The sequence below is a fragment of the Cajanus cajan genome, chromosome 7 (assembly GCF_000230855.2).
Source record: "Cajanus cajan strain Asha chromosome 7, NIPB_CcT2T_4, whole genome shotgun sequence".
Lineage (NCBI taxonomy): Eukaryota > Viridiplantae > Streptophyta > Magnoliopsida > Fabales > Fabaceae > Cajanus > Cajanus cajan.
Window position 1 is genome coordinate 14567076 of NC_138523.1, and position 24348 is coordinate 14591423.

General features: G+C 40.9%; 2 protein-coding genes across 2 annotated transcripts; both read right to left on the bottom strand.

The window, feature by feature from the left end:
* Positions 1-12376: 12376 nt before the first annotated feature.
* On the bottom strand, positions 12377-13734 carry LOC109811395 (uncharacterized). The gene is made up of 2 exons (XM_020375149.2): positions 13163-13734; positions 12377-13043 (listed from the first exon to the last, which is right to left on the bottom strand). The coding sequence occupies exons 1-2, from the start codon at positions 13732-13734 to the stop codon at positions 12377-12379; spliced, it is 1239 nt and encodes a 412-aa protein (XP_020230738.2).
* Positions 13735-21896: 8162 nt separating this feature from the next.
* On the bottom strand, positions 21897-24053 carry LOC109811380 (uncharacterized). The gene is made up of 3 exons (XM_020375130.2): positions 22479-24053; positions 22317-22382; positions 21897-22262 (listed from the first exon to the last, which is right to left on the bottom strand). Exons 1-3 carry the CDS (start codon positions 24051-24053, stop codon positions 21897-21899), a joined length of 2007 nt encoding a protein of 668 aa, XP_020230719.2.
* Positions 24054-24348: the final 295 nt, after the last annotated feature.

Genomic DNA, 24348 nt, shown 5'->3' on the forward strand with positions numbered 1-24348 from the left:
TAGTTGAGATCTATCAACATCCTTGAGGCCTTCAAGGAAACTATTTTTCCTTTCTTATCTAGCTGCTTTTTTTCTTAAAAAATATGTAATCTTTTCTCGTGGTATCTCAATTTTCCAAATAGTGTGGCTAATGTCATGGGTGTCAAATCTCTTGACTCTTTAATAGTTGTGGCTTTGGCTTGCCATGACCTATTTAGGCATTGTAACATTTTGAGATTTAATTTTTCTCTCTCAAATTTCCTACAAATATCAATAAGGTGATTTATAAGATGTGTAAAACATTTTTGAAAATCAGAAATGCTTTCACCTTGTTTCATTCTTAACAACTCATATTCTTTAACTAGTGTATGCTTTCTAGATCTCTTAACATCACTACTTCCCTTATGTGTTAATTGTAATGTGCCCCACATTTCCTTTGATGATTTGCATTGAGATACTATAAAGATTTCATCATAAGATAATGCAGATGCAAAGATGTTTTTGACTTTATAGTCATATTGTTTTCTTCTCTTTTCATCATCACTTCACTTACTCTAATGTTTTTCTCTCCTCTGATTCTCATCTTTTTCTCCAGTCATAGGAATATATGGACTATTCTCAACAGCAACCCATATGGCTATATTAATAGCTTCAATGAAGATTTTCGTTGTTATTTTTCAGTAAACATAGTTTTCACCATTGAAAATAGGAGGTCTATGAATAAAGACTCCTTCATGATATGGAAGATTATTACTAGCCATTTAAAAAATCTTGATTAACTTTCAAGAACCTTGCTCAAAATACCAATTGTTAGAAGAAAAAAAATGGTTTTATCCAAGAGGGGAGGGGATTGAATTGTATATTTAAAAAAATTATTTCCCAAATCTTTATTTTTCAAAACTTTTCTAAAAACTTTCTAAGAAAGTATATTAATTCAGCTGATATAGGATAATATGTTGAAATTGATTTCTATATTCAAGAACATGCCATGAATAAAACCTATATGATATGAAAGAATTAAGATATTATAGACTCAACACATTCTCAATTAATATAAGCAAGAAACATAAATGAGAAGTGTAGGGATAGAGAAAAATCAAACACAAGATTTATACTAGTTCAATCACTCCCACTATGACACACATTCAGTCCCCAATCAACTTGATTGAAATTTTTCCACTATCTTTAGATTTAGAGTATTACAATCTCCTATACTTTTAAAGATACACCCATTTCTTGAACCTCAAGAAATGTCCCATGTAGTAAATAAGAGAGTTTTAAATGAATTCACCTGAATACAAAATCAAACAAAAGGAGGTGAATCAATATAAGAGTAGTTTATCCTTGCTCTTTAGTTGGATGATGGTGATTCTTGAATCCTTTCTTGAAATTGTCCACAAAGGATCAAAGGATTCTTTCTCAAAGAGAACAAAGATTTCAGATAACGATACAATTTTTATAGTTCTTCTAAGTCTAACTTCAAAAACACATATTTGATGAACTCTTTGTTTGAAATAATTGATTATTTACATGGATAATCGATTATTTTATTCTTGATAAATCTGGAAACTAGTTATAAACATTTTAATCGATTATTTGTTGTGATAATCGATTATTACAAAGCATTAACTTTGAAATAATTGATTATTGCACATTTATAATATATTATTATAATGAGTTTCTTAAAATGAGAAAAATAGAGTAAATAATTGATTATTCTAAGTGGATAATCAATTGTTTTGAGTGATAGACTCAAATTCTCAAATTTTCAAGTTAAAAAACCTTTTCATCATTAATTATCATCTAACAAGAGATATATATGACTAAGTTATTCACAATGTACAAAACAAACATGCATACTAAAGTATAATAACAAATCAATACAATTTGCACTCTCATAAACATGAGAGTCACTTTTTGTAATCATCAAAATCAAATAAGTCATCATCATGAGCTTGGTCAACAATATGTGGGTCAAGTCGAGATATACCGACTATAAGCGATCACAATATAGGGGTCAAGTCAAACTATGTTGATTGTAAAATGACCAAATATTGATTTGTATATAAGTGAAGCTAAGGTATACATGTATAAAATGGCCAAATTTGACTAAGGTACATGGTTAGGGCCAAAATCCCTAACTAAGTACTAGAGAGACTAGTATTTGGAGGGTAGTCAGTGAGCTAATTTCATAAAGGGCTTAGTTATGCAAGCTAATGTTGTGATAGATTCACACCCAAGTTACTTTGCCTTAATAGAAATACTAGGTTTCCTAATTTAAGTGACGACATCCAAGAAGCCATGTTGTTGTGTATCCAAATTGGCTTTTGATCTAGCTGAATTGAAAAGATCGAGTTGTTGGTTTAGTAGGCCAAGCCACTTAGATTGCTTATCTTTGTTGTAGGAGATATCCGTAGTTGAAATGCGTGATGACTCATATAGTTGATATGTTATGCATATGTAGTTGAGTTGTTGTGTGGTGTGATGTATATGCCATGTTGTAATGTTGTTCAAGTTAAATAATAAGTTGTGTGCGTAATGGGTTGAAGTTCATGTTGTTCACATGCTATCTATAAGATGGAGTTTCCTTGTTTTGTTGTTATAAATGAGTATCTTGTTGAATTGTGTTGATAAGTTGCAAGTTTATACTATGTTGAAGTATGATATGTTGTATTGTTTTAATTTTATGTTGAATATGTTGTTTCTTTTGAGGTATAACTTACCCTTACATTTTTTCCATGTGATTGGATTGCGATAATTATACATGATATGGAGTAAAGAAGAGATAGGTACGAAGAGGGGTACATTAGAGGCCATGTTGATGCTGGTGCTATTATTCTTTAGACTACTTTGGTGTGTGTTTGTGCATATGCCCAACTTTCCCAAGTTAGGGAAAAAGTTTCATCCATATAAAAAGATCATAAATAGCACAGTATCTCTATTTTAAAATAGAAAATCTCTCTCTCTCTCAGAAGGAGAGAGGGAGAGACAAACAACAAGAAAGAGAAATAAAAGGAGAGAGATAGAGAAATAAAAGGAGAGAGATAGAGGCAGACATAGAAGGAAGGGAAAAAACAGGGGGAGTGAATGTGAGAGAGAGCAAAAAAAAAAATTTAAAAGGGATACTATGATCTTTTTATATACATAAAACCTTTCCCTTAACTTGGGAAAGTTGGATTCCCACCTCTCTTATGGGAAGTTGGTTCGACAAAACTAAATTCCTGGGAATATTTTTTTTTTCTTCTTCTTCTTTTTCTTTTTTAAAAAGCTATTAAATATGGGAAATTAAAATTCTCAATTTAATATTTCCAAGAAAGTAAAAACATTTCGTGTATCAAACACCCCTTTAAGTTTAAAGTTTAAATTAGGAAATTCCTAAGAACCTTAAGAGTTTTCTCTCACAAAGCTTAAAGTTTCATTTCAAAATGAGTCAAAATTGGTTACAAAGTCAATGTTGAGCCTATTTATAAAATAGACATAATCCTCATGGTCCATTGTATTGAAGTCTACTTGTGACACCCTCTACCCCGACATAATACACAATAATTGTAAGAAAAAATTTGAATAAATAAAAACTTTCTCAATTAGCAAATAGGTAAAGGATTCACATTCACTTACATAATCACAGTTCACTTGCAGAAATTACAAAAGAAATAAAGTTAAAGGTTTTCCAAACAAGAAAGAAACTTAAGTGCTAAACTAGTCCTAACTATGTCCCGATGTCACATATCCTATCAGAACACTCCCAATTGAAGCCTAAGCCTCATCATCAACATCCTCATGTTGATGATCACCTACAACACAATTTAAACACATACAAAGGACAACAAGGGAGTGAGAAGCATCTCACTCAGTTTCAGGTGTAAAAATAACAATTAGGCAAAACACACAAAAATCATAACAAGCACAACCATAGCTACACATTAATCAGGTACAAATTCAAATTATACATACAACAGTAACACATGCACAGTCATTCATCATGCAATGATGTCATGGACTCGACTCATAAATACATGCATGTAGCGCCAGTCACCTGTCTCATAATCACATATCACGTGGTATGCTGCCAAAGAAACATACCTGAAGTAGTCTAGGAGTACATGCCGACTCAATCGTGCACTCTCAACTAGAAAGATGTACTACTAGGGTCTCGTCAGGATGGCAAAGCCGCGCAAGATACGTCCCATGCACACAAACAGGCAGAACTGGGCCTTCCAAACAGCACTATCCCATAAGACTCCTCCAAGATGTTTCACACTTGGAGGGCCTTCCCTAACGATGTACTCCATATCGTACCCCGTCACATAAATGCATATGATGCATGTCACACATTCACAAACTCATGGACTCATCACTTGTCATGGAATTTCATGTCTTATCTCATTTCATCACGTTTCACATTCTCATAGTCATAGTGTTCACAATAGCACGTCATTCACATCATGTCTCATGTCATTTGTTCACATTTCACATAGTCATACTTATAATTGTTCTTCATAGGGTTTCGCACTGAAACCCACAGAGCACTCTAATTCATATCAAAACTTATCTAATTTTGAAATCAAACACATATTTACACTCAACATCACACAAGGAATGCAATAGAATATTCAGAAGGCAAAACAAAAAAACTTTCATATTTTGCCTATTCTTAGAAGCATGCATCAAGCAAGGGATTGGGGACCAATCCAGCTACCTAACAATTATTCCCACATCCCGAGCGAGGTTTCTCACTCCCCCTTACCTGGATAAGCAGAAGATGAAGCTAGAGCAGAATCTAGTTGATCTCCTTCTCTTGGTTCTCCTTGGTCTTCAAAGAACGTGTCAAGGAGTAGTGCCAGAGTATGCTATTTATAGATGTTAGAAGTGGCCAGAACGACCCATTTCGGATCCAAAATGGCCCGTTCTAGATTCATTTGTCATGTGTTAAATTTGCATCTAGAATAGCCCGTTCTTAAACTAGAACGACTCGTTCAGGAGTTGAGTTTTAACTCATAACGGCCATGTTTGGAATAGCCTGTTCCCAACTAGGGGGTTTGGAATGCCCCGTTCCAGTTTGGGGAACGACCCGTTCTGTTTTGGAAACAACTCGTTCCAATTTAGGGTTTATAGGCCTTTTTAGTAGTTTGTAACGACCCATTCCAGTTTGGGAACAACCCGTTCTAGGCTACTAAATCATCCTTATTAGGCTTTGAGCCTTCATATAATTTGTGAAAATCGGGGTGTTATACTACTAAAAAGGTTCAACAAAAAAAAAACAATTAAATATTATGAATAAAAGACTAATGAAAGTCCAAATGAGAATCATTATAGAAAAAATGTAAAATCCTAATTTCCTATGTAACAAAAACCTAAATATAAAATATGTCTAATCTATTGGTTATCTCTTGGTCTTCCAATGAGTAACGACCTACCATGTTGTCATTTAATTTAACAAAAACCTAAATATAAAATATACAATTGCAACTTCTTAGGGTAATTTACAACCAACTTCATGGATAAACGCATGATATATGCATATGAATATATTGAAACCAACTTATACAATTTACAAATATTCTCCTTCATTAGGAACATAATTACACACACACACACTTTTTCTCTCACTCTCACTCCTCGTTTCTTTTCCTCTCTCCCTCTCTCCTATTTTTTGTCACTCTCTCCCTCTCCCTTTCCCTCTCTTTTTTTGAGAGAGATTTTCTGTTTTAAAAAATCATATTGTGATCTTTTTATATGCATGAAACTTCCCCCTAACTTGGAAAAGTTGAATTCCCACTTATCATGAAAATATTTTTATGAAAAAGTGAGATAAAAATGATTTTCGAAAAACTATATTTCTAGAAATTTTTATTAAATAAAAACTACCAAACATAAAAAATCAAGATTCCAAAAAAGTAGAAATATTTTGTGTACCTAACATCCCTTTAAAGTTAACATTAAAACTACCAAGTGACCTAACTTCATCTAAAAAAATATTATTATCTGAATTTATGCAAGTTTGAATTTTATTGACAAATAAAAAGCCTAAAAAATCTTTGTCATTTAATTTATTGGACACATGGATATTTTATAATTATTAATGAATTTTAAATAGCAACCTTTTATTATATATATACATATATATATATATATATATATATATATATATATATTAATTTAAATTTTAATGAAGGAAAATATAATAAATTCTAATAGACTTTTATAGTATATGATTTGTGATAAAGTGTAGCGACAAATTCAGTAAAACCCATGCAATAATTAGATTTTGTTGACACCTTAATTCAAAAAATAATTAATGAGAAAAAACGTAAAATATAATTAATCCCCAAAATTTAACATTCATTTTATAATTAGTAAATTTTAATTATTCATTTATAGTCATCTTCTAATTTTTTTTTATAATGAAAAGTTTAAATTAAGATAAAATATAATCCTATAAAAGACAAGATATAAAGCACGAGTGAAACCAAATTAAATATCAGGTATTAGTTAATACTTGTAAAAGAATTTTAACCAGCTATGCCATCCTCACTAAGCAGCCATCTTTTATATTCGAATACAAATTTCATTATTTTTCTGTTGTCATTAACATAAGTATATTATTTTAAAATATAAAATTAATGTAATTTGTAAACATATACTATTACGATAATTTTCGTAAATTTTGATCGAACTTAATCGCGAGTCATTAATATCCAAATTCAGCACGAGTATAATTTTTTTTTTAGTTTTAATATGGGTGAAAAATCAAGAAGAAAATTATTATTATTTTTATAATTAATTTTGTTACTTTATTCAATATCCAGATTTAGGTTACTTTTAACAACTAATGAATTTCATTATTTACTTATTTTCATTAATTATGATTATACAAGTTTTTAAAATATATTAAGATATTTTTATTTGAATCTTATGTCAGACATATATTATCATCAGAATAATTCTTTTTTTATTGATAAATGTTTTTTTATTAACTGAAAGCTTCTTTTTTTGACACCATTCACCGAAAGCTACTTAAATAATATTTCAAGAATGGCCAAATTCTTTTATTATTTTAGGCTATTTATATTATATGTTTTATTTATAAATTATTAGACTATTGTATGACTACTACCGACTGTCGGCTATCTGGTTCGGCCGTTTGGGTGCCGATTGGGTATCGGCCACTTGGTGGCCGAATGGTCTTACTAGTACACTTGCCCCCCAGCCTTGAAGAAGGGGTGCCTTTTTCAAGGGTAGAGGTTAAGGTATGGGGGGAGTTGAAAGGTTAGGGCGATCCTCACCGTCGGATCTTGAAGATCGTGGCGGTTACACTTTTCAAATTTTTGAATTTTTCCGCCTTTTTCCTTTTCTATATATAGTGATAAGTGGTAGGACCTCTCACGCGCATCGCTTTCAGCCGAATCACGTTGTCCAAGCAAGTTCAGAGATCCAACCGCACACGCCGAGTGACCGTTTCGGATTTTCATTTTGGGTAAGTGATTTTATGGCTACTTCTTCCGAAAGCTCTTCGGCTAGTGGGACTCAGTCGTCATCATCCGAGGGGTCTTCGTCTAGGGCTTCGGGGCAATTACGAATGGAGATACCTTCGCCGAATGAGGAAAGAAGGTCCAGCGAAAGTGTGAGTACATCCGAAGAGACTTCAACTAGTGGGAGTGAAGAGGTGCTGATTAGGGCTAAACGTGTCTCAAATTGGCAAAAATATGGGCCATCGGAAGTACCGGAATACGAGTAGGTTAATGGCGAGGTAACCTCATATTACTCCCGCTACCGAGATACCACTATGATAATAAATTTGTTGGAGTATACCAAATGTTTGGATTTCGACGCTAAAGAGGAGCCATACCCGATCGGGGTTCGCGCTTGCCGAAACGATGCCTTTCCTAATCCCGACATGGTGTGCTTAGACAAATAGGCCGATAGGCTGGCATCCTTCTACATGTACGACTTCCTTTTGCGAGATCTAAAGGTGAGATTGTCGTTTGATGAGTTTACGATGGGAGTGCTTAGGGTTTTGAATGTGGCGCCGACCCAACTTCACCCGAATAGCTGGGCTCAACTTCAGGGTTTCAAACACCTGTGCTGATGCGTGAACATTAGGCCTTCCCCTCTACTTTTTCTCTATTTCTACTCGTCTCAGCCTTTGGATCTGGCAAAATGGGTGTCTCTGAATCGAGTGGGGACTCAGCAGCTTTTGGACAGCTTTACTTCTTCGTACAAGAACTTTAAAGCTGGATTTTTTCGAATAACCCTTCGTCCGAACGGGCGTCGTTTCTTCTTCGGGACTGATGATAGGAGCTTGTTTCCGTTGTATTGGACGTGTGCCCCTCGGCCATACGATGAAGTGCCGGACGAGCTTCTGACAGCCGAAAAGCTACGAGATATACAATTTTTGCTTCAATTACCTCGGCGCTTGCCGACGAGGTCACTGATTAACATAGTTTTATCTCCCCAATTGGAGAACGATTTGATAGGTACGTGACTTTCCTATTTCAGCCTTAAGCTAAATTCATATTGATGTTCACTTGACTATTTGTGCAGGAATCATGGTGGCGAGTGGAGCCGATGAATTCAACATTCGCAACCTTTTGGCCAGCCGAGTGCAACAGGCTAAGGCTTCTGGGGCTGTGGGTAGTTCGACTGTTGCTCAGTCTCTTCAGCCAGTGCAGGATAACCGAAACCCTCCTTCCCCGAACCGCAACCAACGAAAAGGGAAGAAAGGAAAAGAGGTTGCTCAAGAGGGGCCGAAACGAAAAAACAACGAGGAGAAGCCGGAAAAGCCGAAGAAATCAAAACACACTGCGTCTTCTCCAAGCAGGACAGTGATTTGTGTGCCCCCCATGCTGATGTCGAGGGCCTTTTTCAGTGGGGATGTTTCTGCCGAGTCGCTAGTTCGGCTTGACACTATCTCGAAACATGGTCGCGTGTTTTTGGGCGGGTTGGATACTGTGTCCAAATGGAAGTACTTTTGCGAGGTGCAGTCTCGGTCATTGGCACTTCCGCACCATCTTGCCATGGAACCAATCGGCGAGTTGGTGCACTTGAGACAAAGAGTCGAGGAGGCCGATAAGGCGACGGCCGAGGCAATGGCAACGGCCGAGGAAGCTTTGGCGAAGAATCGACAACTTGCGGCCGAGTTGGATGTGCAGCGGCGTAACAATGATACGCTTCGGTTGGATCTTCAGAAGGCATCAAACGAAGAGAAGCGCCGAGTTGAAGAGGTGAAGGCCGAGTTGGAGCGTGTTAAGGAACAGGCCAAAGATCGCATCGTCGCTCAGCATGAAGCTGGTTTTCGCCATGCTCTTCGTTAAGCGCGGCACTTCGGCTGCTTTAGGGAAGACTTCAAATTTGACATGACAAAAGACTTCTATCAAGGGTCTTTCATGTCATTCGGAGATATGCCCGAGGGGGCCATCCCTGACAGTAACGAGCCGAGCGAGAACCCCGAAGAGGAAGAGACTCTAGGTGGCTCGGATGGTGAGGCTGAGACCGAGCCGGAAGTGTCGAATCGCGATCCAGAGGCCAAGCCTGAAACACAAGATGACGCTGCCACCAATCCCCCTGAATGATTAAGTATTTCTTTTTGTATTAAAGGCCGATAAAACCTTCTTATTCTGTATGTTGGGCCGATAGAGCCTTTATTATCTTTGATCAATGAAAAGCAACTTTTGATGAAAAAAACTTTGACCGAATTGCATTTAATTATGTAAATTAACTAAGTTAGCGATCAACAGACGCATTTCGGTAAGGGCCGAGTAGGTTTATTTGGTTCGCTTGTGTTTTCGAGCAATGCCGAATTGGTCACTCGGATTGCTTGCTTTTTTGCGCAATGCCGAGTAGGTCGGATTAGGTTGCTCGGATTGCTTGCATTTTTGAGCCATGCCGATGTGGTCACTCGGATTGCTTGCATTTCTGAGAAATACCGAGTTGGTCACTCGGTTTTCTTGCCTTTTTTAGCAATGCCGAGTTGGTCACTCGAATTGCTTGCGTTTTTGAGCAATGCCGAGTTGGTCAGTCAGATTGCTTGCATTTCTGAGCAATGTCGAGTCAGTCACTCGGATTGCTTGCCTTTTTGAGCAATGCCGAGTTAGTCACTCGAATTGCTTGCATTTTTTTAGCAATGCCGAGTTGGTCACTCGGATTGCTTGCCTTTTTGAGCAACGCCGAGTTGGTCACTTGGATTGCTTGCCTTTTTGAGCAATACCGAGTTGGTCACTCGGATTGCTTGCATTTTTTAGCAATACCGAGTTGGTCACTCGGATTGCTTGCCTTTTTGAGCAATGCCGAGTTGGTCACTCGGATTGCTTGCATTTTTGAGCAATGCCGAGTTGGTCACTCGGATTGCTTGCATTTTTGAGCAATACCAAGTTGGTCACTCGGTTTGCTTGAATTTTTGAGCAATGTCGAGTTGGTCACTCGGATTGCTTGCCTTTTTGAGCAATGTCGAGTTGGTCACTCGGATTGCTTGCCTTTTTGAGCAATGTCGAGTTGGTCACTCGGATTGCTTGCATTTTTGAGCAATGCCGAGTTGGTCACTTGGGTTGCTTGCATTTCTGAGCAATGTCGAGTTAGTCACTCGGATTACTTGCATTTCTGAGCAATGCCGAGTTGGTCACTCGGATTGCTTGCATTTTTTAGCAATGCCGAGTTGGTCACTCGGGTTGCTTGCATTTCTGAGCAATGTCGAGTTAGTCACTCGGATTTCTTGCATTTCTGAGCAATGCCGAGCTAGTCACTCGGATTGCTTGCATTTTTTAGCAATGCCGAGTTGGTCACTCGGATTGCTTGCATTTTTGAGCAATGTCGATTTGGTCACTCGAATTGCTTGCCTTTTTGAGCAATGCTGAATGGCCTCATTCGAAGTTGCTAGCTTTTTGGCCGACTGGGGTCACTCGGGAGGGAAGCCTGTTATGATTTTTTGAAGGCACATCCTTGGCCGAGTGGGGTCACTCGGGAGGGAAGCCTGTTTGTATGGACTCTTGAAGGCACATCCTTGGCTGAGTTGGGTTACTCGGGAGGGAAGCCTGTTGGTATGGATTCCGAAGGCACATCCTTGGCCGAGTGGGGGTCACTCGGGAGGGAAGCCTGTTTGTATAAATTCTGAAGGCACATCCTTGGCCGAGTGGGGTCACTCGGGAGAGAAGCCTATTGGTATGGATTCCGAAGGCACATCCTTAACCGAGTGGGGGTTACTCGGGAGGGAAGCTTGTTTGTTTAAATTCGGAAGGCACATCCTTGGCCGAGTGGGGTCACTCGGGAGGGAAGCCTGTTGGTATGGATTCCGAAGGCACATCCTTGGCCGAGTGGGGGTCACTCAGGAGGGAAGTCTATTTGTATAAATTCCGAAGGCACATCCTTGGCCGAGTGGGGTCACTCAGGAGGGAAGCCTGTTGGTATGGATTCCAAAGGCACATCCTTGGCCGAGTGGGGGTTACTCGGGAGGGAAGCCTGTTTAAATTCGGAAGGCACATCCTTGGCCGAGTGGGGTCACTCGGGAGGGAAGCCTGTTTGTATAAATTCTGAAGGCACATCCTTGGCCGAGTTGGGTCACTCGGGAGGGAAACCTGTTTTAATGAGTAAGGAATAAAAACTCAATATGAAAGAATTTTTCTTGATTGAGATGTGCCTCGTTAAAACCCTGATCGGCCAAAATCCCTTTTCACTTTTTTATAAGGGGAGAAAAGACCGACCGAGGAAAAGAGTGCATGTAAGTGTAAGTACAAAGTTTGTCATACAAAGTAAAGGACAAATTTATAGCAAACTTCTAACTATAGTATTTCTTCAAGTGAGTTGCGTTCCATGTTCTGGGGATGACTTTCCCCGAAAGGTCTTCTAATTTATATGCTCCATTGCAGAGGTTGTGTCGGATCCTGAATGGGCCGTCCCAGTTAGCTGCTAACTTTCCCTCTCTTGGGTTCTTTCTGGCCGACCCTTGTGCTCTTCATACCAAGTCCCCCTCTGAAAAGCTTCTCGGACTGAGATTTGAATTAAATCTTCGAGTCATTCTCTGCCGGCAAGCTTCGGCGACAATACATGCTTTATGGCGTACCCAGTCTACCATGTCGACTTCCGCCCTAAGCGACGCGTCATTGGATGCTTCGTCGAAATGCAATCGGCGAAAAGAGGGTTCCCCTACTTCGACCGGAATCATGGCGTCGGTGCCATACGTTAGTCGGAACGGGGTCTCGCCGGTTGTGGATTGGGGGGTACAACGGTAAGCCCATAGCACTTCCAATAATTCGTCTGCCCAAGCGCCCTTGGCGTCCCCTAATCGCTTTTTGAGCTCCGATAGGATGACTTTATTTGCGGCTTCGGCCTGCCCGTTGGCTTGTGGGTGTTCGACCGATGTGAATCCATGCTTGATTCCCAAATCTTGGATGAACTTATTAAGCTTCTAATCGGTAAACTGTAAGCCATTGTCCGTTACTATGGCTTGAGGAATGCCGAAGTGCGTAATGACATTCTTCCACATGAATTTCTGAACGTTGTTTACCGTGATCGTAGCAAGTGGTTCAGCCTCGATCCACTTTGTGAAATAGTCGATTGCCACTAGCAAAAATTTGTCCTGACCTTTAGCGATGGGAAACGGTCCAAGTATGTCCATTCCCCACAACGCGAACGGCCACGACGAGCTGACACTGTGCAGTTGTTCTGCCGAAGCGTGAATCAGGTTACCATGCTTTTGACATTGAACACATCTTTTGACAAATTGAGCACAATCACCCTTGAGAGTCGGCCAGTAGTAACCGACACGGAGCACTTTAGCAGCTAAGGTTCTCCCACCCGAGTGTGACCCACAAATTCCTTCGTGGATTTCTCGCAAAACATAGTCGGCTTGTTCAAGCCCGATACATTTGAACAATGGAGTTGAAAAACCTCTCTTGTACAACTCTGTGCCGATGACCGAGAAATGTGCCGCCTGAGTTCGGAGTTTCCTAGCGGCCGAGTCCTCGGGTGGCTCCTTGCCGTGTAGAATGAACTCGAGTAATGTTGTTATCCAAGGTGTGTTGGTTCTAGAAGTTTCCGATTCAGAAACTGCCAGGCACTCGTTGGTTTCCATGCTGGGTTGTGGCAATTCCAAATGAAGAGTGGTTCGCAACTAACTTTGTTTATGACCGTTACTGGCCAACCGAGCGAGTTGATCGGCTCTTCCATTGTTTTCTCGTGGTGTGTACTTGACTTGAACTTCTTCGAATTGGTTGCACATATTGTGGAAACGGTGATAGCAACCCCTACCTCATGTGCCAGCCGCAGGCCGACCAATAATGCCTCATATTCGGCCTGATTGTTTGAGGCTTTGAAAGCGAAGTGTAGCGATTGTTCTAGTGTTACACCGGTAGGCCCTTCCAAGATTATTCCGGCGCCACTCCCTTGGTTGTTAGACGAGCCATCTACGTGCATTGTCCAGGTGCTACTTTGAAAATGCCCTTTTGGCTGCAATTCATTAGCAAAGTCGGCAAGACATTGTGACTTTATGGGGCCTCTGGGTTCAAACGAGATGTCGAATTTCGAAAGCTCGATGGACCATGCCATCATTCGACCTGCTAATTCTGGCTTACGTAACACCTTGGAAATCGGACAATCTGTGCGGACGATAACCTGATGCCCCTGGAAATATTGTCGAAGTCGTCGCGCTGTATGAACGAGGCCGAGGGCCACCTTTTCTAACAGCTGATATCTACCTTCGGATTCTTGAAGCGTTCGGCTAATGAAGTAGATAGGTTGTTGAGACTCACTCTCTTGCACTATCATGGAGCTAATCGTCTCGTGCGAGATGCACATGTATACAATCAACTTCAAAAGAGGATCGGGTTTTGTTGCAACCCAAAAATTTCCGATCTTGCGACTAATGGTTTAGACATCTTGTTAAAGATCTCTTCAATTAAGGAATGCCCGGACACCAGACTAATCCTTAATTAATGGTTTTGAAAAATGGTTCATGGAGTCGCCACCAATGTTTTACTCAAAACATTGGAAAAAGAAAAGGTTTTTAAAAATAATCCAATAATGGCCTTGATAACCAGAATTGGGTTCGGGGGTCGGTTACGTGTAGGGAAGGTATTAAGCACCCCTACAACGCCCTTAATTGGTACCCTATGATGAAGTTAGCATTATAAATGATAATAATAGAAATATTAATTACCCTTTTATTAATAATTATTTACATGCTTGAAATTTAAATTATACGATTGACCCTAAAATGTCTACATGATTATTTTTATTATAAATAATATTTATTAAAAATAAGAAATAAAAGAGAGAGAAGAAAATTAGCTGAAATACCTCTTGAACGAGCTCTATTGATCTTCAAAGATGGAGATTTGGGTGCTTTTTGGCAACCTTTCACACTACAATGCCTCACAAAAATCTCAAGAAATACAAAGAGAGGGGAGAGAGAAAAATAGAGAAATTTCGTGCTCTAGGGAGTCTGGACGAAATTTTCGAGTCCGGAGAAATGAGCCCCAGCCGCCTATTTATAGACTTCAGAATGGGGGTCCAGAACGGCCCGTTCCAAAATTGGAACGGCCATTCTGGATATGGCCGTTGTGCCTTAATTTGGACCCTGGAACGGCCCGTTCTAAAACCGGAAAGGCCCGTTCCGGGGAACCAGAACGGCCGTTCTGATTTCAGAACAGCCGTTCTGGGGTCCAAATTCAGCACACATGATTGGTCTGGAACGACCTTGGAACGGCCCGTTTTGGGCCCGTTCCAAATAAGCTTTTACCCCTTTTTGGAGGAGTTTGGAACGGCCTGTTCCAATCTTGGAACGGCCCGTTCCAACCTCGGAACAGCCCGTTCTAAATTAGGGTTCTTGGCTTTTTGGGAGCCTCGGAACGGCCCGTTCCGAACCTTGGAACGGCATGTTCCGGTTTTGGAACGGCCCGTTCCGGGCCCATAAAAATATTTAATCTGTGCTTTTGGGCCCTCTAAAGTCCTGTCTTCTCGTTGGCATGGTTCGGGAGCTCCTTCCCTTCGTAACAGAGATCCATGTCCTTGTTTGTGTGCCCCCGGACGAAATTGGGTGTCTACAGCTACCCCTCTTTACTTGTCCTTTGGAATAGTAATGTGTTGCTTTTCCAAAGGCAAGAAAAGACGTAGACATGTCGTCCGGGTCTTCTCTTCGTCTCTTTGTTGATGCTTCTACATTGCTTCCCTTGGATAAGTGTATTCGCTTGTATCATTACATTTTAGAGTAGCTGAGTGTTGAGTTGCATACTCTATGGGGTAACAAGGGTGACAAACTATACACTTGATCTTCAGTCTTCGAGTAGAAGCTCCATTGTTTCTCTTGTGATAGTGAGGTGGAAATTCGGATCTTCACTCTTGTTTTGACAATAGATACATTCACGTTGTTTCCTTCAGGTAGACGATGTTCCCTATATCCTTGCCCCTTGGAGCAACTGAGTGTTGGATTGTATGCTCTATTAGGTGTCAAGGATGGTGAACCGAAACATCTAGGCTTCAAGATCCATGTGAATGCCCCATGTCGCTTCCTGTGTCCTGAATCTTCTCCTTTAATTCAGCAGTGTAGATGCCCCCACACCATTTCTTTCGGGTAGATGGTGTTTGCCCGTATCCTTGTCCCTAAGAGCAACTGAGTGTTGGTTTATATGCTCTGTCGGGTGATAAGGATGGTAAACCGAAACATCTAGGCTTCTGGTCTTGATGTAGATGCTTCCTACTGCTTTTGCTTGTCTCATGGTAGTGTGTTTCTTTATTTGTGGCTTGTTAAAGAGGGAGTATATTATGAGCTCAGCCTCTCCAGGCTGGACTGATATTTAGGGCTTCAGCCGGCCCACTACTAGTTTTGGGGTCTAGCAACCCTTACCGATCTTGTACTAGTTTTAGGGATCTAGCAACCCTTACTGATCTTGTACTAGTTTTAGGGATCTAGCAACCTTTACTGATCTTGTACTAGTTTTGGGGATCTAGCAACCCTTACTGATCTTGTACTAGTTTTAGGGACCTAGCAACCCTTATTGATCTTGTACTAGTTTTAGGGATCTAGCAACCCTTACTGATCTTGTACTAGTTTTAGGGACCTAGCAACCCTTACTGATCTTGTACTAGTTTTAGGAATCTAGCAACCCTTACTGATCTTGTACTAGTTTTGAGGATCTAGCAACCTTTTTCTGATCATGTACTAGTTTTAGGGATCTAGCAACCCTTACTGATCTTGTACTAGTTTTGAGGATCTAGCAACCTTTATCGATCTTGTACTAGTTTTGAGGATCTAGCAACCTTTTCGGATCTTGTACTAGTTTTAGGGATCTAGCAACCCTTACTGATCTTGTACTTGATGTCTTCTTGTGGGTGTTGTGGGATGAAAGGCTGCCCCTAAGTGAATGGGCAGGAGACGTTTGATGTGCCCCTGTGTTGGTGGGCAGAGAAGTAGATGGCTGACAGGGATTCTAGTGTTGCCCCTGCCATGTGAGTATTGTGATGCCTCTCCAGGTGCCTTCATTGTTGGTAAGAGTCTGGTTTTGTTCTTGTCAAGGTGAGTATTGTAATGCCTCTCCAAGCATCTTCTTGTTGTAGGTTTTTTTTTCTTTTCATTTCTTTGTTTAGCTTCGACTTTTTCACATTTGAAGCTTGCCTTTTTCTGCTATTTTTAGATGCTTCGGCTTTTTCTACATGTACGAAGCTTGCCTTTTTTTTCTGTTTTATTTTGTGTTGTCATCATTGGTGGAGGGATCCCATCCCATGATGATGTTATTTGCTGAATCTTTATTAATGAGTATTATTTCGGAAGCCACTCCTGGCTTTGGTGAGGAAACCATTCCTAGTCTGGCATTCTCTTGGATCATCTTTCATTTGTTGAAAAAGTAAGGCATGGTGGCCTCTTCATGCTTATAGTTGCTTGCTTGGTCGATTCCATTCTATTCCACTATTGATGTGTCTTTGCTTAGTGGGCACATAGAATCACTTGGGGTTTTTGTTTGTCACCGTTTCGACTCATGCTTGGCTTTTGAGCTTTTACGAGTGTTTTGTCCTGATGACTCTTCTTGACCCATAGCAAGTAGAATGCATGGATGCATGGATGCAAAGAAAATGCAAGACAAGAATGATTCTTTTATTTTTTTTGTGTAACGCCCTTCCATATACCCCTAACTCATATGCATGCAATACAGTTTATGCTTATGTTTGCTCCTAAAGATGCATTTCATTTTTTTTATATCGGGAAATTAACTTGTACGTGTTAAGGTTAATGATGACGATTCCTTTTTATCCATGTCGTTTGTGATTATCGCCGGGATATGTTCTTTTGAACTCAAGGTTTTAGTGGCTCCTTGATTATCTAGTCGATGTATAGTCAAGCGTCTCCCAACTCCGTTCAGGGACATCTCGATCTTTCCTCTGTGAGTATTCACTGTGCATTCTCCGTGTATGTTTTCGGTACCATTTTAATGCCATAAGGGTCAAGAGAAAAGACAGAAGGGATGTTTGTATTTTTTTTCAGAAGGGTTGTTAGAATGAGTGTTTTTTTTTCAAAAGGGTTTTTTTAAAAGAATGGATGGCCAAGGTAGGCTTTGGTGTTTAGGGTTATTAAACAAAATGTATTTACTACAAGGAATTTATCGTTGTGGATTAATCTTTTTGGAAAGTGGGGTGATCACTTGGGCTTGTGCTCTGATTGAATGATCCCTCCGGAGCCGCCTTTCGGTTTTCAGCTCGGGATGCTGCTTTAATGTCTTAACTTTTGCCTAGGTTACTTTGGATGTATTTCCTAGCAAACATTTTTCTTTTGATCCTTAATTTTGCCTAGGTTGCCCTTTTCGATTGTGACCCCCTAGCGGATCTTGCCTTAATTTTGTGTAGCCCCCCTTAGTGGGTTTCTACCTGGCTTTCATTTTTACAACGTTTGTATGGGACGCCCAGTCATGTTTGGACTCCTGATTGTTCCTTTGTTATCCTTTCCATGCTATTATTGAGTAACATCTTTGTCGTAAATACATCTTGTTTATTAAGGGTTAATGGATGAGGCCTAGAGTGAATATTTTAAAGGGAGAAGAGAAATGAAAGAATGGGATTTAAAACAGTACTTTCAATTTACACGTGCCCCTTTAACAAAGCTCGAAGGCCCAGGCATGCCCCGAGTTCGTGATTCATACACAGAGAGATTAACCGAGGTTGCCCCCTAGAGAGGCATGGTTGACGATTGGTTGAACTACGTTAAGAACGCATTCCCACTTGCTTGAGTGTGGGTGTTTCGACTTCGGAGTGAAACCTTTATGAATTCCTGCTTTCTAAAGGGAATACTCGAGCCACCTTTCGATTCCAACTTAGATAGACATTTCTTATTTTTATATGTCCCTAACTTTTGCATAGGACGTATCCTATCGGGATTTTGATTCTTTTTTCTCCACCCTAATTTTTGCCTAAGACGCCCTTTACGGGTTTTCATCCTAGCGGGTTTTTGTCATGCAATGCCTTTATTCTTTAATTGGTTTTGTCTTGTAATTCCCTAGAAGCAAGGATTCGTCCATTATTGATCATTCCTCCTATCCTGGCAATTGTTGTTTTTGCATGGGAAAGCCTTCGCGTTTGAATCATCAATTTGGACGTGTGATGCCCCCAATTACTGATAAGTGTTCCCCGATTTGATGTGTCAAGGTTTGCATTTGATTACAGTAATTTCCATTATCCGGCTAACACGCACAAATTAGATTTCCCTTTTTATTCTTATTTATTATTTACAAGGAAGGCGTGTTATCTATATGAAACGTAAAATAGGATGCAAAGACACATGAGAAATTCAACGGATATCATTCTCATTGATTTTTATTTAGAGAACATTCTTTGCATACTATTATATGTGCCTTCCATTTCTAATGAATGTATGCTAATGCATTATCCTAGAAGATGCATGATATTTATTTTTTACCTAAACTTTATCATGTTTTTGACTAAGGGTTATGATGCATGATTTTTGCTATATATATATAAATATTTTTTTTTTGAAATAGACTACCCTATATGATGCTTTAGAGTTAGGGTATATAGAAGGGAGTTAAATTTTTTATATTTTTTATTAATATTTATTTGTTTGTAATTCTTATCTATTTGAAATAAATAAACACAAACAAATGCAACACACATATGCTCAAACAAATGTACACCCGCGAACAATCACGTTTAAATTTGGTCTGTGGTCCCTGCAAGAAAAGTGCATTGTATAGGATAGTTCTAATCTCACTGGTCTTAAGGCCCCCAAGGTGCCCCCATTATAGGGACCCAGTATCTCTGTCGCCGTCACCTGGCAAACTCTAAGGTCTGTCGCAGTATTTCGGGCTAGAGTAACTGGTTATCACCTTGAGTGTGATTTCCGACAAGGCTCGCAGGCTCCAAGGCCAAACTTGGGCCGGTCGTACCTCAACCACTCCCTATGTTTATTACCCTCATGCCCCCTGGTGTAGGGGGAACTGTTGTGTGCAAAGGTTTGTGTACAATTTTTATTTCAAACAAATGCTGAATTTAAACGGGCAAACAAATATTAAAGCCAACAAATAAATCAAACAAAGTAAAGGGGAAAAATATTTAAATTATTATTTTTATTTTATTAACTTCATCAATTAAATGGGCCTGACCCTCTTAAAACTTCCCCAGTGAAGTCGCCATCTGTCGCAACCCAAAAATTTCTGATCTTGCGACTAATGGTTTAGACATCCTGTTAAAGATCTCATCAATTAAGGAATGCCCGGACACCAGACTAATCCTTAATTAATGGTTTTGAAAAATGGTTCATGGAGTCGCCACCAATGTTTTACTCAAAACATTGGAAAAAGAAAAGGTTTTTAAAAACAATCCAATAATGGCCTTGATAACCAGAATTGGGTTCGGGGGTCGGTTACGTGTAGGGAAGGTATTAAGCACCCCTACAACGCCCTTAATTGGTACCCTATGATGATGTTAGCATTATAAATGATAATAATAGAAATATTAATTACCCTTTTATTAATAATTATTTACATGCTTGAAATTTAAATTATACGATTGACCCTAAAATGTCTACATGATTATTTTTATTATAAATAATATTTATTAAAAATAATAAATAAAAGAGAGAGAAGAAAATTAGCTGAAATACCTCTTGAACGAGCTCTATTGATCTTCAAAGATGGAGATTTGGGTGCTTTTTGGCAACCTTTCACACTACAATGCCTCACAAAAATCTCAAGAAATACAAAGAGAGGGGAGAGAGAAAAATAGAGAAATTTCGTGCTCTAGGAAGTCTGGACGAAATTTTCGAGTCTGGAGAAATGAGCCCCAGCCGTCTATTTATAGACTTTAGAATGGGGGTCCAGAACGGCCCGTTCCAAAATCAGAACGGCCGTTCTGGATATGGTCGTTGTGCCTTAATTTGAACCCTGGAACGGCCCGTTCTGAAACCGGAACGGCCCGTTCCGGGGAACCAGAACGGCCGTTCTGATTTCAGAACAGCCGTTCTGGGGTCCAAATTCAGCACACATGATTGCTCTGGAATGACCTTGGAACGGCCCGTTCCAGATTTAGGAACGGCCCGTTTCGGGCCCGTTCCAAATAAGCTTTTACCCCTTTTTGGAGGAGTTTGGAACGGCGTGTTCCAATCTTGGAATGGTCTGTTCCAATCTTGGCACGGCCCGTTCCAATCTCGGAACAGCCCGTTCCAAATTAGGGTTCTTGGCTTTTTGGGAGCCTCGGAACGGCCCGTTTCGGACCTTAGAACGGCCCGTTCCGGGCCCATAAAAATATTTAATCTGTGCTTTTGGGCCCTCTGAAGTCCTGTCTTCTCGTTGGCATGCTTCGGGAGCTCCTTCCCTTCGTAACAGAGATCCATGTCCTTGTTTGTGTTCACCCGGACGAAATTGGGTGTCTACAGGTTTAGATAGAATTGGTGGAGTACCGAGCCGTTGTTTAAGCGTTTGGAAGGCCGTTTCGCATTCATCCGGCCACGCAAATTTATTGACTTTCTTCAGTAAGCCCAGAATCGGTTTAGCTACTTCGGCAAGACATAGGAGGAAGCGTGATAGTGCCATGAGTCGTCCGGCCAGTCGCTGGATCTCTTTCAGTGTTTGTGGGCTCCTCATGTCTACTATAGCTCGACATTTATCTGGGTTGGCCTCGATGCCTCTTGCCAATAGCATGTAACCAAGAAACTTGCCACTGGCAATCCCGAAGATGCATTTTTCAGGATTTAAGCGCATGTTGTGCTTTCAAAGTTGATGAAATACTTCCCTGAGATCGACCGAATGTGCTGCCACAGTTGCCGATTTGACAACCATGTCGTCAACATAAACCTCCATATTGTGTCCGATTTGATTTCTGAAGATCTTGTCCATGAGGCGCTGATAGGTTGCACCCGCATTCTTGAAGCCGAATGGCATCACCCTGCAACAATAATTAGCTGAGTCGGTTATGAAGGCTATTTTGTCTTCGTCTTGGGGATGCATCCTTATCTGATTATATCCCGAATAGGCGTCCAAAAATGACAAGATCATGTGGCCAGCAGCACCATCTACTAATCGATCGATATTGGGTAACGGATATGCGTCCTTTGGGCATGCCTTGTTCAAGCTGGTATAGTTAGTACACATTCACCATTTTCCACTTGGTTTTTTAACCATAACCACATTGGCTAGCCATGTTGTATACTGTATTTCCCGAATGAAGTTTGCTTGTAGTAACTTTGTCACTTCCTCCTCAACTGCATTTTTTTTGTCATTCCCCATCTTCCTTTTTCGTTGAGCAATTGGCTTAGCTTCTCAGCATATTGATAGTTTGTGGCACATGAATTCTGGGTCAATGCCGGGCATGTCTGAGGGTACCCATGCGAACAAGTCTTTGTTTGCCCGAATCACCCTGCTGAGATCCTTCCGGTTATCATCTGACAGGCCGGCGCCGATGAAGGTGACCTGTCGTGCTTGCGATCCAATCTATAGCGGAACCTTTTCCTCTGTCGGCTCTACATGTTCTTCATTGTTCATTCTTGGATCTAGGTCCCAAGCTGAAAAGTGTGATTCGGGAGTCATTGGAGAAGCTGCTATGTTGTGTACTCTCTTGTGCTTAGGTTGCACCTCTTCTCTGGGAGTTATCCGCAGGCTAGAGAAGTAACATTCCCGAGCTGCTTTTTGATCAGCATGGATTGTAATGATCCTTCCTTTGTCAGATGGGAATTTCATTGCCAAATGTGGTGTCGAGACGATTGCCCCCAACATGTTTAACGATGGTCGTCCGAGTAGAATGTTGTAGGACGTGTTGGCATGCACCACTATGTACTTCACTTGTATTTCCCTGTACTCCTGTTCATCAAAACAAAAACGAGTAAAGAGTTTAATGTACCCTTTAGTGCTCACCCTTTCGCCCGCAAAGCCGACCAAGGGCTCATCATATGGTAAAAGTTCTCTCTCGGAGATGCCCAACTATTTGAAAGTGTTCCAGTACAGGATATCTGCCGAACTGCCTTGATCAACCAAAGTTTTCTTGATTATGCAATTATGAATCTCGACACTAATCACCATTGGGTCATCCTGTACGGGGTCAATGCCCTGGAAATTGGCATCGGTGAACGTTATAGCTGGTGGTCTCCGAGGAGGTTGTCTGTCAACAGCATGGACCGACCGGACGGCGCGTAGATGTCTCTTTTGGGCTAAAGGGGTTGGGCCTCCTCCGACGAATCCACCTACTATTGTGTTAATGACACGCCTATGTGAAACGGTAGGTTCGTCTTTCTGTTCGCGCGATCTGCTCCGTTCACGCCGAGGTCTTTTGGAATGGTCTTGCCTATGCCGAACTTGATGTCGGGGTTGATATGAAGATCGAGGCCGAGATGATCCTGACCGATCCATGAAATTATGAAGTTGTCCCTGTTTAATCAACTCTTCAATTTTATCCTTTAGAGTAGCACACTCCTCAGTAGAGTGTCCCCGATTTCGATGATACCTGCAAGATTTGCTAGTATTAGCGCGTGGTGGAGTGGAGGCTATTTTCGGAACTTCCAGTACCTCGGACGCCAAAGCTTGTTCTAGCACGGCCGCCCTACTAGCATTTAGGGGTGTGTAATGAGAGTACTTCGGCCCGCGCGCGGGACAGTCTCGTAGTGTTATTTCCTTGTTTCGTCCCCGAAATGGTTGCTCCGCCGTCTTCTCGGTTTTTGCCATGGCTTCGGTTCGGGCTTGGTTCCGGAATTCAGCTAGCTCCTCCATTTGCATATATTTGTCAGCTCTCCTCCGTAGATCGTTCATGTCTGAAGGGGTTTTTTTGCAAAGGCTATTGACAAATGGCCCGGGCTTCAAAGCTGTTGTCAAATGATGGAGTGCTACAGCTGGATTAAGATCCCGGATCTCTAGTGCAACCTTGTTGAAGCGATTCATAAAGGTCCGAAGTGATTCCTTCTTGTCTTGCCGAAGGCTGATCAGCGACAGAGAGGTGAGGTTATGGGGGCGACTTGTTGCAAACTGGATAGTGAACTGAGAAGACAGGGTATTGAACGAATCGATTGAATTTGACGGGAACCGAGTGAACCAGCTCAAGGCTCTGCCTTTGAGGGACGTCGGGAAAATCCAACATAGGGCAGCATCATCTTTGGTGCTCAAGGTTACCTGCGTGAGAAAAACATCAAGATGTTCATCAGGGTCCGTTGTACCATCATATTTATCAATTGGTAAGGACTTCCAGTTATCCATCAAAGGTAACTGCATGATAGAGGGTGTAAACGGGTGTCGGTGCGATCCCACTGTTGCCAAGTCGGTGGGACGTCCGACTGTCGGTAGGGCCGAATGAAACTTTTCAGGTGCAGCGACCGAGGCATGCAGAGCCGAATTATGGATGTCATGGGACTGGTAGGACCCTTGTGTTTGAGTGTTGGTAGGCTGGGTAGGTTTCCATGACGGATCTTGATTTTTCAACGCCTCGTTTTCGGCTCTCAAAGCCGAAAGTTCCTTTGCATCTTTCTGCCGTTGTTGTTTCATCGTGGCCATCTCCTGCTTGAGTAGACGAACGGCCTCAGAGAGATCAGTTTCGTCTACAACTTCAACATGTTCTTCCTCTTCAGTCTGGTGATCTTCTGCGTTCATTCTCCTTGTCTTCGTCATTGCTTTGCTTCGTTAATCTTTACAACTGTCTCGGTTCGGCCCCACGGTGGGCGCCAAAATGTACCTGTCTGAAGGGCACACTAGTAATCTTCTCGTATTCTGAGGGCCGAACGAGAGCTCCGATCGAATATTCTGGTGAGGGGGAGGTACCTGCAAAAGGCACTCCGACGCTCAAGTCAGGACAAAGCACAAATATCGATAGTAATTAATGAACATTGACGTTACCTTGTGATATGAGCTATTTATACTGACATTGATGGGCCCGGACTCCCATGGGCCCTGCAACAGGATTAGC